Below are 16,414 nucleotides of genomic sequence, written 5' to 3'. Positions count from 1 at the left end.
AATTCGCCCAGGTAAAGGATAGGACTTCCTAACCCCCCCTAGTTAATATGCATCCCTTTTACACTTTTTGCCCCAACCCTTAAAAACCTGCTAATTAGCCTCATTTTTTTTGTTTCAATACTTACACGCTGTCCATAGCAGAAGTAAAGCTACATTGTAGGGGACCCCGGCCCGCGCTTCTGCACATAAATACTTCTGCGCACATTTCAAGTGACTTCCTGGAATGCCCATGCCCCGCCCATGCGCCACCCAGACCACGCCCACACCCCACCGCTTTTTAACTTTTTGATTTGTGCACATAATCATGCACTTTTTTAAATCTGTGCAGTGCGTGCTAGCCTGAGAGATGCACATATCTCCCGGATTTGGCGCAGGCCAAGCCTTTAAAATTCACCTTCAAGTGCTTATTAGTGAATGCTGTACAACAGTGGTTCCCAACCTCTTCTGTGTTGTGACAAACCTGGCACAGGGCTCGCTCCATCATGGCACACCATCATCCGCCCTGTCCTCTGCCACCAGACATCATCCCTTCACTCTCCCCACTTTCTCTTCCCTCTCCTCATTCCCTAACATCATTACCATCTCCTTCCCCTCTCTTCCCTCTCCTTCTACCCCTGCAATCATCACCTTTTCTTCCCTTCTTCATTCCCCCACTTCCCTCTCCCAGCATCTTCACCTTATTCTCCCTGCCCTCTCCCTCACCTCCAGCATCATTTCCTCCTACCTTCCATCTCCCTCACCTCCAGCAGCATCATATCCACCTCCTCCCTTCCTTTTCACCCACCCCTGGCATCATTACCTTCTCTTTCCCTCCCTTCCTTCCTTCTTTTCTGGCATCATCATCATCTTCTTCTCTTCCCTCTCCCCCCCCCAACCATGCCTCTCCTATCATTACCCTCTCTCACCTCTTCCCTATCACCATCGCCTTTACTTCCCTCCACCCCCTGCCATCATCTTCTTCTCTTCCCTCTCCCCCCCAACCATGCCTCTCCCAGCATCATCATTCCCCTCTCTCACCTCTTCCCTATCACCATCGCCTTTACTTCCTTCCACCCCCTGCCGTCATCTTCTTCTCTTCTCTTCCCTCTCCCCCCCCCCAACCATGCCTCTCCCAGCATCATCATTACCCTCTCTCACCTCTTCCCTATCACCATCGCCTTTACTTTACTCCACCCCCTGCCATCATCTTCTTCTCTTCCCTCTCCCCCCCAACCATGCCTCTCCCAGCATCATCATTACCCTCTCTCACCTCTTCCCTATCACCGTCGCCTTTACTTTACTCCACCCCCTGCCATCATCTTCTTCTCTTCCCTCTCCCCCCCAACCATGCCTCTCCCAGCATCATCATTACCCTCTCTCACCTCTTCCCTATCACCGTCGCCTTTACTTCCATCCACCCCCTGCCATCATCATCTTCCACTCCTTTTCCTCTCCCGCCACCCCTTGCAACCATCATCACCTTATCTTCCCTCTCCCAACATCACCTTGTCCTCTCTTCCCTAACCCCTGCTATAATCATCACCTTTTCTTCCCTTTCCTCCCCCCCCTCCAAATCCCTGACATCATCATATTTCCTTCCTTTCCCTGTCCCCAAAGTGATACACTTGAGAAAATGTATAGATATACAATACATAGATATGATTATGCCTCTACCTTGCTATGAAATGTGCCAAAAAACTTCAATGTATAATGAAAACAGCTTGCTTAAGAATGCATTGGGAAATTTTGTATCCATTTAATTATCTACCATTTAGCCATTTCAAGGGAATTTGCAGATGTTAGGGAATTGCAAGAAACACTAGGAGAACAGAATAATACAGACCACACCTGGGAACTTTGATATATTTACTCATCTACTCCACATATCTGACAAAGAAGGCAACAAAGCAGCAACCCAGGAATGACACAGCAGAGGCAGAAATCACAATAACTACCACACTCCCTGCAGCGCTGACCAGGAACCCAACACCCACTCCGACAATTATTTGTGCCAGCTGAACCATGCAAGTTAGAGCAGCACAATCCACTCCCTTCCCTCGGCAATCTTCTTTGTTCTCTCCATCCAGGAGTTTCTGTCTCTGCAAAGAAAACAAAAAGTTAAAAACAGACTGTAAAATACCATTGTACATTTATTCATAGAGTATACTTTGCATTCCCCTGCCTGGAAATATCAAATAGGAGCGTCTAGCAATGGATTCTCTGATGATCAATTTCTGAAAAAGGCTCAGTGCTTCATTTAGGTGCCTAATTTTTTAGGGTTTTTTCTAAGCTCAGCCCTTGTAAATTTTAAAAAGGGATGAATTTAAAGAGCCTAAACTTCCAAAGTTGGGCACCTAAATCTTTTGAAAATTGCTCCCTATGTTTCTCTAGAAGCAAACCATCTTGAGTGGGGAAAAAATGCTGCAGAACAAGCATGATGTTCCAAAGGGCTGGGAAGCAACATCAGGAAATATTTATCCGTAGAAAGGATGATGGATGTGTGGAATGGCCTCCCAGGCCAAATGGCACCAAAAAAAAGACATGAATGAAGAAAGCCTAGGATAATCACAGTTCATTTCTGGTTGTGAAGAAGTAAAGGCAAAATCAAAAATCAACTAGGATTTAAGGCAAGGGTATACTTTGGGGCCCTGTTATGCACCAGCCCCCCTCCCCCTGCCAATCAGGATCTCTCTAATGAATATGCATGAGATTATTTGCATGCACCTCCTATGTATGCAGATACTTCTCATGCATATTCAGTAGGGATATACTGAAAACCCAACTAGCTGGGGGAGCTTGAGGACTGGTTTGAACACCCTTGGTCTATGGCACTGCATCAGAAATGCCACTGAGCAGATTAGATGGATTTTAAGCTCCTTATTTGCTACAATATTCATTTTCTATGCTTGTAAATATGGGTGGATGAAGCACTTTCTGGGGGCTCAAGTGCCTAGAGGGGCCCCATATAAGATCAAATTAAGGATAAGGGTAAACAGTATTTGCATAAGTTGCATTGTTTATGTGGCGGGGAAGGATGGAATGTATGACCATAATACCACCCAGAACCCAAGACACCCTTCATCCATCCCTGAAAGAAATAACTTTCAGTTGAGACTGAGAAGTAGATAGTGAGAACACAATCATTTTTCACTAATGAGTAGAAAAAAAATGTTTTTCAACACTATTCTGGGTTGTGTGCATGCTTACATGGCCTGAAATAAAGTTCTGCTATATTATTCCCAAGCTCCATGAAAACAATATATTTTTCATCTCATAAATTTGATGAATGGGACTCTTCCACAGGGTTATCTGAATTCAAGATCAAATAAAACATCAAAATCTACTGTTTCAATGCACTTTTATACAAAGCATAACTGTCAGCAATAATACTTCCCATCCAATATTGATACAGTTGGTGGGTTTTTTTGTTTTAATTGGAGGAAGTCTCCATACACATACACAATTCAGATGAAAGAACTACATACAAGTCTCAACAGATCCATCATACCTTCATCTATTGGTTAATAGGCCACAATAAGAGAAAGGTCAGTGGAGCTTTAACTTGAGGTCTACATACAACATAAAACAGTTTTCAAGCTGCATTTATTTATTTTCTTTTACATTTCTTATTAACTGCTTCCCCGGTTGCAAAGGTAACAACACAACTGATCTTCAGTAGTCATTTACAGGGTCCTATGAACTATCTACTCACATAGACAAAGCCTTGTATGGGTCAAGGAACATGATCACAGAGAGACAGTAGTGGGGGTGAGGCCTTCAGTGTCTCTCAAGGTTTTATTTTGTTAGAGCTCTTGGGAGGATACACACAAGGGACATTTCTCTAACCTCTTGTGGATTTGTAGATAGGGCTCGAACTGGGGATGGGTGGTGGAATAGAAACATAAGCAATTATCTAGGGCCTGAACATCACATGGAACCCCATACAGCCATCAGTGCAGATGAAGATTGCACAGGCCAGATGGCCCTTTCCAATGTTCCAGGGTTAGATTAAAAGGCATCTTCCTATCCTAAGACCACATCTTGTGCCAAACAGCAAACTATATCTCATGCAGCCTGAGCCTCAACTTAAATAGAGAGTCCATCTGCATCTGCTGCAGGGTTTAAAAAAAAAAAAAAAAAAAAGTACCTACATTCCAGACACAGGCAGCTTTCACATTAATCCTCACATAGCCTAATTTCCATGCCCTGTGTTTTTAGTTCAGGGGTGGTTAACTCCGATCCTCGAGAGCCAGGTTTTTGGGATATCTACAGCGAATATGCATGAGATATATTTACATACAATGGAGGCAGTGCATGTAAATCTATCTATCTCATGCATATTCATTATGGATATTCTGAAAACCTGGCCTGTTTGTGGCTCTTGAGGACCAGAGCTGGCCCCCTAGTTTGTTAATTTATTTATGCCATTTTATGCTGCTTGTGTATTTTTCTGTAATCCACTTAGAAAAGTATGTTCGATGTATGCAGAATATAAAATGTTTTCAATAAATACATGTGAATGCACCTCTGCTTCATAGGAATCAATGCGGAAAATAGCAGTACTCAAACACAAATAACAGAAAAGGACAAAGTGCTGGCATGCATGGCCAGCCTGTATCTAAAAGTAAACAAAAACACATTCCCAGCCACACAATATTTAGACTGCATTTTACAGTTTTCCTTTTCACGAAGAGATGGTATTTACTGGACACAAGACATACACCATTCCCTTACACACAGCATGCAATCTATTTCTACATTGTTGGCATGACCTCACTATCGGCCAGTCCTCATCCACACAGTTTATCAAGGTTAGAGATGCTGACATCGAAGCCTCATCTGTCACACACAAGGGTTTCTAACACTCTACACTGCATCCTCAGCACTCATGCAAGAATACAGGGGGTGCTACTTATTAATCTACCCTCTGCAAGCACCCCTGTACTTTACTTTCACTTACACACACACATCCTTCTTGCCATGTCTTTCAAACATGAGTAGATTCACAGAGAACACTGGGGTACTGAAACACAGATATAAGGGAAAAAGCACAAAATTGCTTCTGCAACCAAGTCCATAAGCAAAGCACTGTCTGAATTTTCAAAAAGGCTCATCACCCAGTAAAAATGTTGCTTGCAGAAAATGTTTATGGATTATCATAAGGCATAGGGATAATTGCATGGAGTAGCAGTTGATACCCCTAGAAAAAAACATGGGGGTAACCTGCACAGCATGGCATATGCTGCCATGGGAAGACTGCTGGGCCGACTGGATGCACTATTTGGTCCTTTTCTGCTATCATTACCAGGTTACTATGGTTGCCAGTCAACTGTGTTAGGCATCATGAACAGCCCTGGCCCATTTAAGAACTGGAAAGGTGCCATTCTAGCAGCAATGCTGGAAACAAGAAAAAGGCAGGCATCATGTGCTCATACTCATTGCCACTTGGAAGACCAAGGCCACTAATAAGGCTCTTCTTTTCTGAATATCTGCAACACTGACCTAGGTCCAATGAGAAGGCTGTTACTCATCAGTGTGCTGCGGCAGTCAAAAAAGCAAACAGAATGTTAGGAATTATTAGAAAGGGAATGGTGAATAAAATGGAAAATGTCATAATGCCTCTGTATCACTCCATGGTGAGACCTCACCTTGAATACTGTGTACAATTTATTTTATTTATTTATTTATTTGAATCTTTTCTATACCGTCGTTATGAAGGATCCATCACAACGGTTTACAATAGGGCACATAAAATAAGGATGCTGAGATATATTAATTTACACAGGTGCCGTAATGATTCGGTACATAGTTTTCTAAATGATATAATTGGTTTGTGATACAATACTGTCCAGGAATTATCAGTTTAAAAACAATTCTAACTTTATAAGTGTCAATTTCTCTTCTGGTGAAGAACGAGAAGGTAGAGTAAAAACAGATAGAAATATAGCTACACACTTTATTTGTTCATACCTCTCACTTCGCCTGCCTCACTGTTTCCCCTTCTCTGTTTGGTAGGCTTGCTTGAATAGCCAAGTTTTTAAGCCTTTTCTGAAGGTTTTGTTGTCTTTTTGCAACCTTAACTCTAGTGGAATGGTATTCCACAGTGTGGGTCCTGCCAAGGATAGTGCTCTCTCTCTTACTTGAGTTAGTCTTGCTGTCTTAATTGATGGGATAGTAAGGAGTGCTTTATTCGCTGATCTTATGTTTCTGTTTGGTACGTGTACGCGGAGGTTTGTGTTAAGCCATTCCACTTTTTCGTTATGTATTAATTTATGTATGATGCAAAGTGTTTTGTATTGTATTCTCTGCTCAACAGGTAACCAGTGTAACTCGGCTAGGGTTTCAGTGATGTGGTCTCTTTTACTTTTTCCTGTCAAAATTCTTGCAGCAGTGTTTTGTAAAATTTGTAGTGCTCTGAGTGAGGTGTATGGTAAGCCTAGTAGTAGCACATTACAGTAGTCGGTGCTTGCAAAAATCAATGCTTGTAGAACTGAACGAAAGTTCTTTGACGTTAGAAGTGGTTTGAGTCTTCTGAGTACCATAAGTTTAGCGAATCCTTCTCTAACTTTTAAGGATATATGTTGTTTTAAGCTTAATTCGGTGTCAATTATAACTCCTAGGTTCCGTACTTTCTCCGCTAGTTCGATCTTTTGGTTGTTTTTGAGTGTGATAGTGTTTTGAATGATCTCTGTCTTTTTGCGTTCTAGATGTAGGAATTCTGTTTTCTCTATGTTGATTACTAGCTCCATTTGGTTTAGTAATTGTTTTATGATGTCAAGGTACATGTTAGCGATATTTAATGTTTTTTCAATAGTTTCATCTATGGGAAGTATTAGCTGTATATCGTCAGTGTATATATAGTGTGTTATGCCCAGCCCGGCTAGTAGGTGGCATAAAGGTAACAGGTATATGTTAAAGAGTGTAGCAGATAGAGCTGACCCCTGTGGTACTCCTGTTTGTAGGTGTATTTTTTCTGACATTATGTCTTTGATTTGAACTTGGAAATATCTGTTACTTAGATATGATCTGAACTATTTGATAGTAATGTTACTCAATCCTATTTCCTCTAGTCTATTTAAAAGTATGTCATGATTTACGGTGTCAAATGCTGCTGACAGGTCCAGCATCACTAAAATATAGTGTTTGCCATTGTCAAAACCTCTCATGATGTTGTCTGTTAGTGCTAGCAGTAGTGTTTCTGTACTATAGTGTTTTCTAAAGCCATGTTGTAATGGATACAAGATGTTATTATTCTCTAAGTGCTCCGCTAGTTGCTTTTGTATAGTTTTTTCGATTAATTTGGCAATTAGGGGTAGGTTTGATACAGGTCTGTAATTGCTCAGATTAAGCGGGTCGCTGTTCTTTTTCTTTAAAATTGGCTTAACAATTGCCCCTTTTAGATTATCTGGCATGATTCCTTCCTCTAACGAGAGATTCACTATCTTTGTTAATGTTGGGGATACTGTATTGGTTGGTATTGTGTCATAAGCATGAGGGGCGGGGTTTAGCTTTCTTAGCATAGACTCAATTTCCATTTCAGATACCATATCAAATGTCTTCCATTGTTCAACGTCTCTTTTTTTTCATTTTGATTTCCTGTTTTGTTGTATCTGGAATTTTTGTTTTTAGGTTTTTGATCTTGTCACTGAAAAAGTTGGCTACTTCATTGCAATTCTGGTCGCCGCATCTCAAAAAAGATATAGTTGTGATGGAGAAGGTACAGAGAAGGGCGATCAAAATGATAAAGGGAATGGATTCATGGAACAGCTCCCCTATGAGGAAAGGATGAAGAGGTTAGGGCTGCTCAGCTTGGAGAAGAGATGGCTGAGGGGGGATAAGATAGAGTTGTTTAAAATCATGAGAGGTCTAGAACGGGTTAATGTGAATCAGTTATTTACTCTTTCGGATAATAGAAAGACTAGGGGGCACTCCATGAAGTTAGCAAGTAGCACATTTAAGACTAATCGGAGAAAAATCTTTTTCACTCAATGCACAATAAAGCTCTGGAATTTGTTGCCAGAGGATATGGTTAGTGCAGTTAGTGTAGCTGGGTTTAAAAAAGGTTGGATAAGTTCTTGGAGGAGAAGTCCATTAACTGCTATTATTAAAGCTGATTTAGGGAATGGCCTCTGCTATTACTGGCATCAGTAGCATGGGATCCTCTTAGTGTTTGGGTACTTGCTAGGTTCTTGTGGCCTGGTTTGGCCTCTGTTGGAAACAGGATGCTGGACTTGATGGACCCTTAAGAACATAAGAACATGCCATACTGGGTCAGACCAAGGGTCCATCAAGCCCAGCATCCTGTTTCCAACAGTGGCCAATCCAGGCCATAAGAACCTGGCAAGTACCCAAAAACTAAGTCTATCCCATGCTACTGTTGCTAATAATAGCAGTGGCTATTCTCTAAGGCAACTTAATTATAGCAGGTAATGGACTTCTCCTCCAAGAACTTATCCAATCCTTTTTTAAACACAGCTACACTAACTGCACTAACCACATCCTCTGGCAACAAATTCCAGAGTTTAATTGTGCATTGAGTGAAAAAGAACTTTCTCCAATTAGTTTTAAATGTGCCACACGCTAACTTCATGGAGTGCCCCCTAGTCTTTCTATTATCCGAAAGAGTAAATAACTGATTCACATTAACCCGTTCTAGACCTCTCATGATTTTAAACACCTCTATCATATCCCCCTCAGCCGTCTCTTCTCCTTGGGCTGACCCAGCATGGCAATTTCTTATGTTCTTATGTTCTTACTGATGATTTTATAGATCTCTATCATCTCCCCCTCAGCTGTTTTTTCTCTAAGTTGAAAAGTCCTAACCTCTTTAGCCTTTCCTCATAGAGGGACTTTCCATCTCCTTTATCTTTGAGCTTGCCCTTCTCTGTACCATTTCCAGGTCATCTTTTTTTAGATGTGGTGACCAAAATTGTACATAGTGCTTTGGGAGCAATACAGAGATATTATGACATTCTTCATTTTATTCTCCATTCCTTTCCTAATAATTCCTAACATGCTGTTTACATTTTTACAAACATGGCACACTGAGCTTAGGATTTCAAAGTATTGTCCAAGATGATGCCCAGATCCTTTCCCTGAGTGGTAACTCCTAATATGGAACCTAACAGTGTGAGTTATTTTTCCCTATGTGCAGTACTTTGCATTTGTGTCCATTAAATTTTATCTGCCATGGAGTCCTGCAGTTTCCTGCAATTTCTCACAATTCGCTTTTGATTTAACAACTTGGAATCATTTTTTTTGTCATCTGCAAATTTGACCGTCTCTCTGTCTCCCTCAGCTCCTCTAGTTCTGCCACTCTAGCTTCCAAAGACTGGACTCATTTTCTGATATCCCGGAGCTCTTTGCACCTAGTGCACACATACCACTTCTAATCAACTTGTAGATAATCATACACCTAGCATTTGATACGTAAAACTGGAAGACCCTCATCGTCCTGCTGGAGTACTGTCTGCACCTTAATGCTGTTAATTTAGTTTGCTAAGAGAGAAGGGATATGTAAATTTAAGTCCTCTAAATTTATGTGGTGTATTTAATGTTAATTTGGCAATAACCTGCAAGGGAACATTAATCTGTTGATAAATTCTGGGTCACTCCCATGCTTTAAATAAATCCCTGATTGATTTTTTGATGTGAAAATGTCTCTTGTCCTCTTATATGAGATAAGATTCTAAAAATCAAAGAATATGCTTAGAGGTGGATGGGAGGGAAAGAAAGATATCTTTCCTCTCTTTTTATCGGGCACACACAAATTATATACCTAGTGACATGATGGAATTAGTTAAATCGGATCACTAATGGGTAGGGGTTTTTAGTGTAGAAATATTTGTACACCCTCGTGTCGACACACACACAGACAGCAGACCAGTTGGTCATTTTTGTCACAGTCAGAGCACTGTGAGTGAACTGGTACGGCTTGCTCAGTAAGTATGCAAACAAAAAAAAATAAATAAATAAATCAAACTTAGTGCAAGGGTCAAACACACATGAATTAGTATCCTGCCACGCTGACTCTTTTACACAGGTAAATCAGTAAGATGCCTCTACGTCAAAAATGTCTCCAAATGAGTTTATTTTGCTCATACCTTGACAGGAATGAATCTCATTTATAAACCAGATTATGTTAGGAATGATCTCAGTCTCTCAGCTTTACAGCTAATGCCCTTCTTAATCCTTGCATTGTGTCAAAGAGGTTTTCCTTCTGGAGTTCATAGGTGTAATCTTTACAGGCAACATATCAAGGTGCGCTTGGAAATGCTTCTTAATCAAGCCAGTGGCACCCAATATAGTTGGGACTATTTCTGTATCTTTCTGCCAAATTTTCTTGGTGTCTGATTGCCTCTCTGGGTACTTAAAGGTCTTTGCTTTCTCCACATCATCCACAGAATAGTTGCTGGGTACTGACACCTCTATCAGCATTGCCATTCTTAGGTTTTTCCTTCACCGCAATATCTGGTTTTCAAGTATCAGTCGTCTTCTTGGTTGGAATAGGAATGTCCCTGGTTATCACAGCTTCTTTATTCTCTTCTATTCTGATAGGGTTGTGCTCTCAGTGGGGTTTCTTTTTTTTGGTACATTGATGTTATCACACTTTCACAGTTTCCAGTGAGTAAGTCATGGCCCCTTATTGTGCCTTTCTGTACACAGGCCTTCTGACATCAACACATCACATCTAATGATGAACTGTATAACTGTTTCCAGTTCTGTTTTTCAGAGTCTGCATTTGTCTGTTTTATCTTTTTTTTTTCTATTCTGGTTGTGAACCATCATGTTCAAAGTCTACTATGCTGTGCTGCAATTATCAATCTCTCATCCATAAGTTTGAGTTCATCTCTCCTTAGCCACTGCTGTGTCAAATCTTGATCCACCTTGAGTTTCTGGAGTAGTTCTCTATACTTCCCACTATGTTTGTGCTTCTGCCAGTTATCTTTGTTTGCTGGTCTAATTCTTTAAAGAGATTTTTCTCTTGCTTTGCAAATTCTCTTGCTTCTTTCTCCTCATGTGCTGTGCAGAAACAGTCCACATGCTGCAGGAAGCAATTTCTCTGCATCTTGCCTGCAGCCTCTGGCATGGTGTCGATTCACACTGTAACTCTGTCATAGAGGTTACAAACTTTGTCCTGCTAGTAGGTAGCTCCCCAAACCATGCCTAGGCTTTCCCCTGTAAATTATCCTTTTTTTCTAATCTTGGGTAGCCATGACCAGTTGTCACAAATGGGGGGGGGGGGGGGGGGCGGTGACAACAGCTCTCATTCACACACTGCCAAAACACCACAAAGACCAACTATGGGCAAAATTATAAACATACATACAACAATACCTATATACCCGAGCCATAACACGAGTCTATCTAGAGCCCCTTGTGGCACCCGCCTCACCCAAGCAAGGTGACTGCCCAACCGAAGGGAGTGTCCGGTCTGCCACTGCTCCAGGGCCAATGAGCCCTGCTGGCAGATAACCCCCCTAGCTATGGTGGTATAAACAGTTAGCTTTCTGGAGAGTCTCTACAGACTTTCTCTCTCACAAAGTCTCCAACGCATACATGCAGAAGGGATATTTCAAATGGTATGCATGTGTACTTCTGTCAATCATAAAGGGACTCTCGTTCCTATTTCCCCCACCATTATTCGACGTAACATCATTTAGACCGTCATAATAGGCATCATGGTATGGTATAATTATACCGATGTTACTCAGCCTTATGTTTAATCATTGGTCTGTGCGTACATTATATTTTTTTCTTTTTTCTTATGCGTGATCAATTGTGAAAATATTAAAAATGTCCAAGTGATATACTTTCATAATAAAGTTTAAGATGAACTTATCTATGTATCGCTGTTACGATGACTCTTATTTTCTTTAGTCAATCTCGCAAGCTCAGATGCCCTTAAATTTGTCAGCAGTATGTTCGTTCTGGATACCGCTGAATTTTGCCCGACATTGCACAATGTTTCGGACTTGTGTTCAGTCCTTCTTCAAGGGCTAGAATCTACGTCAAAGAAACACAAGTATTAATCTCTACTATCATAAAGTTTTCACAATTTGTCATCCCGTTTTTTTACTCACTTCTCCGATAGCATGGCAGCTCACAGCATATTTATTTGGCGTTCTTTTCCGGTTAACTAACACCGCCCAGATTTAAATGTCCCGCGGAAATGACGTGCAGTCATACGTCATTTTGTGCTTACAACGAATACCATTCAATGGTGTTGTTTAGCCCTGCCGGCATTACTGTGTGCATTCTAAAAATCCACTGTTGTTCTCTAAGGTTTAAACAAAAATTAGGGTCACCCCCACGTGGATTAACAGGTACTACATCCATGACTCTCCATCTTAACTGTTGAAAGGAATGTCCTTTTTCCATACAATGAATAACCATAGAGGCTGCTACTTTCTCTGTGGTGATGCAGCTTTTATGTTCTATTAACCGTGTTTTTATCTGGCGTTTGGTACGTCCAATGTAGTACAATTCACATGGGCAGATAATTAAATATATTACATTTGTGGAAGAACAGTTCGTGGATTGCCATAATTTATATGAAATCCCATTTTTATCTGACCATGTTGTGCCTTCAATTGTTTGAGCACACATGGAACAGTGATTACACTGCCAGTGGCCTTGAGGTCCCGATATATCCCTCTGCGTTATTGATGTTAAAAATGAATGTACCACATTATCCGCTATATTTTTACCCCTCTTATAAGCTATAATCGGCGGTTCTACTAAAGATTCATGCAATTTCAAAACAGGCCAATGATCGCGAATCACTGAAGCGATTTTCCCTGCTTTATCTGGATACGGGATGGTACAAGCTAAATGAGACTCATCACTAGATGTTCCTTTTTCTAATAGGAGCCACTGACGTTCAGCGTTGAAGGCGCGTTTATACGCTAATTTTATGCATTTAGACGGATATCCACGAACTAATAATCTCTTTTTGAGTTCCTCTGCTTGTACTTGGAATTCAACTTTCGAATCACATAATCTGCGCAGCCGCAGAAACTGTCCTACTGGTAGATTTCTTCGAAGATGATAAGCATGAAAGCTTGTATAGTGAAGCAGAGTGTTCTTATCGCCTGGACAGATATATCCGTGGCAACGAAAAAAGAATACACAACCAAGAAAAGTCGCCTTTGCCGGTTCATCCGAGGACACATCATCATCAGAATCTGATGAAAGTTCGGCACAAACTGGTAATATACCAGAACAACAGCAATTTTATTATCGAGGCAGAGGCAACTCTCGTATGAGTAGATCATCAAATAGACGTTTTTTTCGCACGGCCAGACAGCCACAAGCGCCGGATATACAACAAACACGACCTTGGAGAAGATCACAAGGAAGGAACCAAACGTCATAAATTTATCGCAAGTTCAACTGACACCTGTACAAATTCAGGTATTAGACAAAGGTCTTTCCTTTGTGCCATATTGTTCATATGATGCTTTTCAGTGTCGTAGGTATCTGTATAAATTTTTCAGAAAATTGCAATTAGTTGTGTTTTTTTCTAAATATCCTAGTACCATTGATATATCTATTGTACAACCCAAGTCAAATTGGTTACCTCCGGGACCTATTGACCCAATAGTGAAAACATACATGGAATTAGTTTTAAGGGATATGGTATCCATTGAACAAATGAGGATCACACCACAGTTTAATTTGAGTCGAGAAGAATGGGCGGCTTTACAAACCTTAAAAAGGGATAACAGGGTGATCATTAAAAAAGCTGATAAGGGAGGTTCGATCGTGGTGATGGATCACCAGAAATATGTAGAAATGGTTGAGATGCATGTCCAAGACCACTTCAGCTATGAAATATTAGCACTGATCCGACTGAAAATCTTCAAAATAAGATTAAAATCATTATCGAAGAGGCTCTTGCATTAGGTTTCCTAACCGAGAGAAGCAAGGTTCTTGCAGGTCAAACATCTGGTGTCTCCCACCTTGTACATGGTGCCCAAAATACATAAAGATGCTAAAAACCCTCCGGGACGCCCTATAGTGAAAACCATAGGTTCACTGCTAGAACCTCTGTCGACGTTGGTAGATGCAGTTATACACCCGATGGTTAGTACAGCGATATCATATTGTAAAGACACCAAACATATGTTAACTTTATTACAAAATATACAGAATGTAGAATCAGCACTGTTAGTGACCTTTGATATAAAAGCACTTTATACTTCGATTCCCCAAGTAGCAACATTAAACATTTTGAGAAATGAACTGGACAATCGTCCACGACCTCAGCGGATTCCTACTGATTTCCTGCTAGTAATAGCCGAGCTTGCTTTATGTGAAAATTTTTTTATTTTTCAACAAATTTGGTGCAAACAAATCAGTGGAACGGCTATGGGAGCCACAATGGCGCCTAGTCTGGCTAATTTATATGTAAAGAATTTTGAAGAAACATTGTTATATCCAGCAGTAGAGTTCCAATTCGTGTCCAATTGGACGAGATATATTGATGATATTTTTTGTTTATGGCATGCTGACGTTGAAAGTCTTTTGTTATTTTTCAATTGGCTGAATTCATTAGATCAACATCTTCAATTTACTATCACATATCATAATACAGAAATTAATTTTTTGGACATCCTAATTAAGAAACAAGGAGGAAGTTTGTCGACATCAATATATAGAAAAACATGCGATAAGAACACTCTGCTTCACTATACAAGCTTTCATCCTTATCATCTTCGAAGAAATCTACCAGTAGGACAGTTTCTGCGGCTGCACAGATTATGTGATTCGAAAGTTGAATTCCAAGTACAAGCAGAGGAACTCAAAAAGAGATTATTAGTTCGTGGATATCCGTCTAAATGCATAAAATTAGCGTATAAACGCGCCTTCAACGCTGAACGTCAGTGGCTCCTATTAGAAAAAGGAACATCTAGTGATGAGTCTCATTTAGTTTGTATCATCCCGTATTCAGATAAAGCAGGGAAAATCGCTTCAGTGATTCGCGATCATTGGCCTGTTTTGAAATTGCATGAATCTTTAGTAGAACCGCCGATTATAGCTTATAAGAGGGGTAAAAATATAGCAGATAATGTGGTACATTCATTTTTAACATCAATAACGCAGAGGGATATATCGGGACCTCAAGGCCACTGGCAGTGTAATCACTGTTCCATGTGTGCTCAAACAATTGAAGGCACAACATGGTCGGATAAAAATGGGATTTCATATAAATTAGGGCAATCCACGAACTGTTCTTCCACAAATGTAATATATTTAATTATCTGCCCATGTGAATTGTACTACATTGGACGTACCAAACGCCAGATAAAAACACGGTTAATAGAACATAAAAGCTGCATCACCACAGAGAAAGTAGCAGCCCCTATGGTTATTCATTGTATGGAAAAAGGACATTCCTTTCAACAGTTAAGATGGAGAGTCATGGATGTAGTACCTGTTAATCCACGTGGGGGTGACCCTAATTTTTGTTTAAACCTTAGAGAACAACAGTGGATTTTTAGAATGCACACAGTAATGCCGGCAGGGCTAAACAACACCATTGAATGGTATTCGTTGTAAGCACAAAATGACGTATGACTGCACGTCATTTCCGCGGGACATTTAAATCTGGGCGGTGTTAGTTAACTGGAAAAGAACGCCAAATAAATATGCTGTGAGCTGCCATGCTATCGGAGAAGTGAGTAAAAAAACGGGATGACAAATTGTGAAAACTTTATGATAGTAGAGATTAATACTTGTGTTTCTTTGACGTAGATTCTAGCCCTTGAAGAAGGACTGAACACAAGTCCGAAACATTGTGCAATGTCGGGCAAAATTCAGCGGTATCCAGAACGAACATACTGCTGACAAATTTAAGGGCATCTGAGCTTGCGAGATTGACTAAAGAAAATAAGAGTCATCGTAACAGCGATACATAGATAAGTTCATCTTAAACTTTATTATGAAAGTATATCACTTGGACATTTTTAATATTTTCACAATTGATCACGCATAAGAAAAAAGAAAAAAATATAATGTACGCACAGACCAATGATTAAACATAAGGCTGAGTAACATCGGTATAATTATACCATACCATGATGCCTATTATGACGGTCTAAATGATGTTACGTCGAATAATGGTGGGGGAAATAGGAACGAGAGTCCCTTTATGATTGACGGTGTTTGCAGCGGGACCTAGGTTCCAATAGGTGATATACAAGCTTCACTGAGTAGTATACGTGTGATGCATGTGTACTTGCCACACGATATAAAATTGAGCATATTTTTTTTGCATGTCCAACTTAAGCATTTGTGGATGCAGACCCGATCCTTTTAAAATGTACTTTCTAGTTTGTAACTCAGAAACTATATAATGCTTGAAAGAACCAACTATCTGCTACTGTTTTATGCCTTTTATCTTGCTTAGAAAGACTTAAATAATATTTAT

The 16,414-nt window shown here is 40.3% G+C and overlaps 1 protein-coding gene across 1 annotated transcript in view; it reads right to left on the bottom strand.

Annotated features, from left to right (window-relative positions):
* Positions 1-1,807: 1,807 nt before the first annotated feature.
* Positions 1,808-16,414, bottom strand: part of SLC45A2 (solute carrier family 45 member 2) — a 99,378-nt gene continuing 84,771 nt past the window's right edge. The window contains exon 7 of the mRNA XM_029579111.1: positions 1,808-2,078. Within this exon, the coding sequence (XP_029434971.1) occupies positions 1,854-2,078 (225 nt within the window). The 3' untranslated portion in view covers positions 1,808-1,853. The remainder of the gene's footprint in view (positions 2,079-16,414) is intronic.

Source organism: Rhinatrema bivittatum, chromosome 1 (assembly GCF_901001135.1).
Source record: "Rhinatrema bivittatum chromosome 1, aRhiBiv1.1, whole genome shotgun sequence".
Lineage (NCBI taxonomy): Eukaryota > Metazoa > Chordata > Amphibia > Gymnophiona > Rhinatrematidae > Rhinatrema > Rhinatrema bivittatum.
This window is presented reverse-complemented; position numbering and strand designations above follow the sequence as displayed.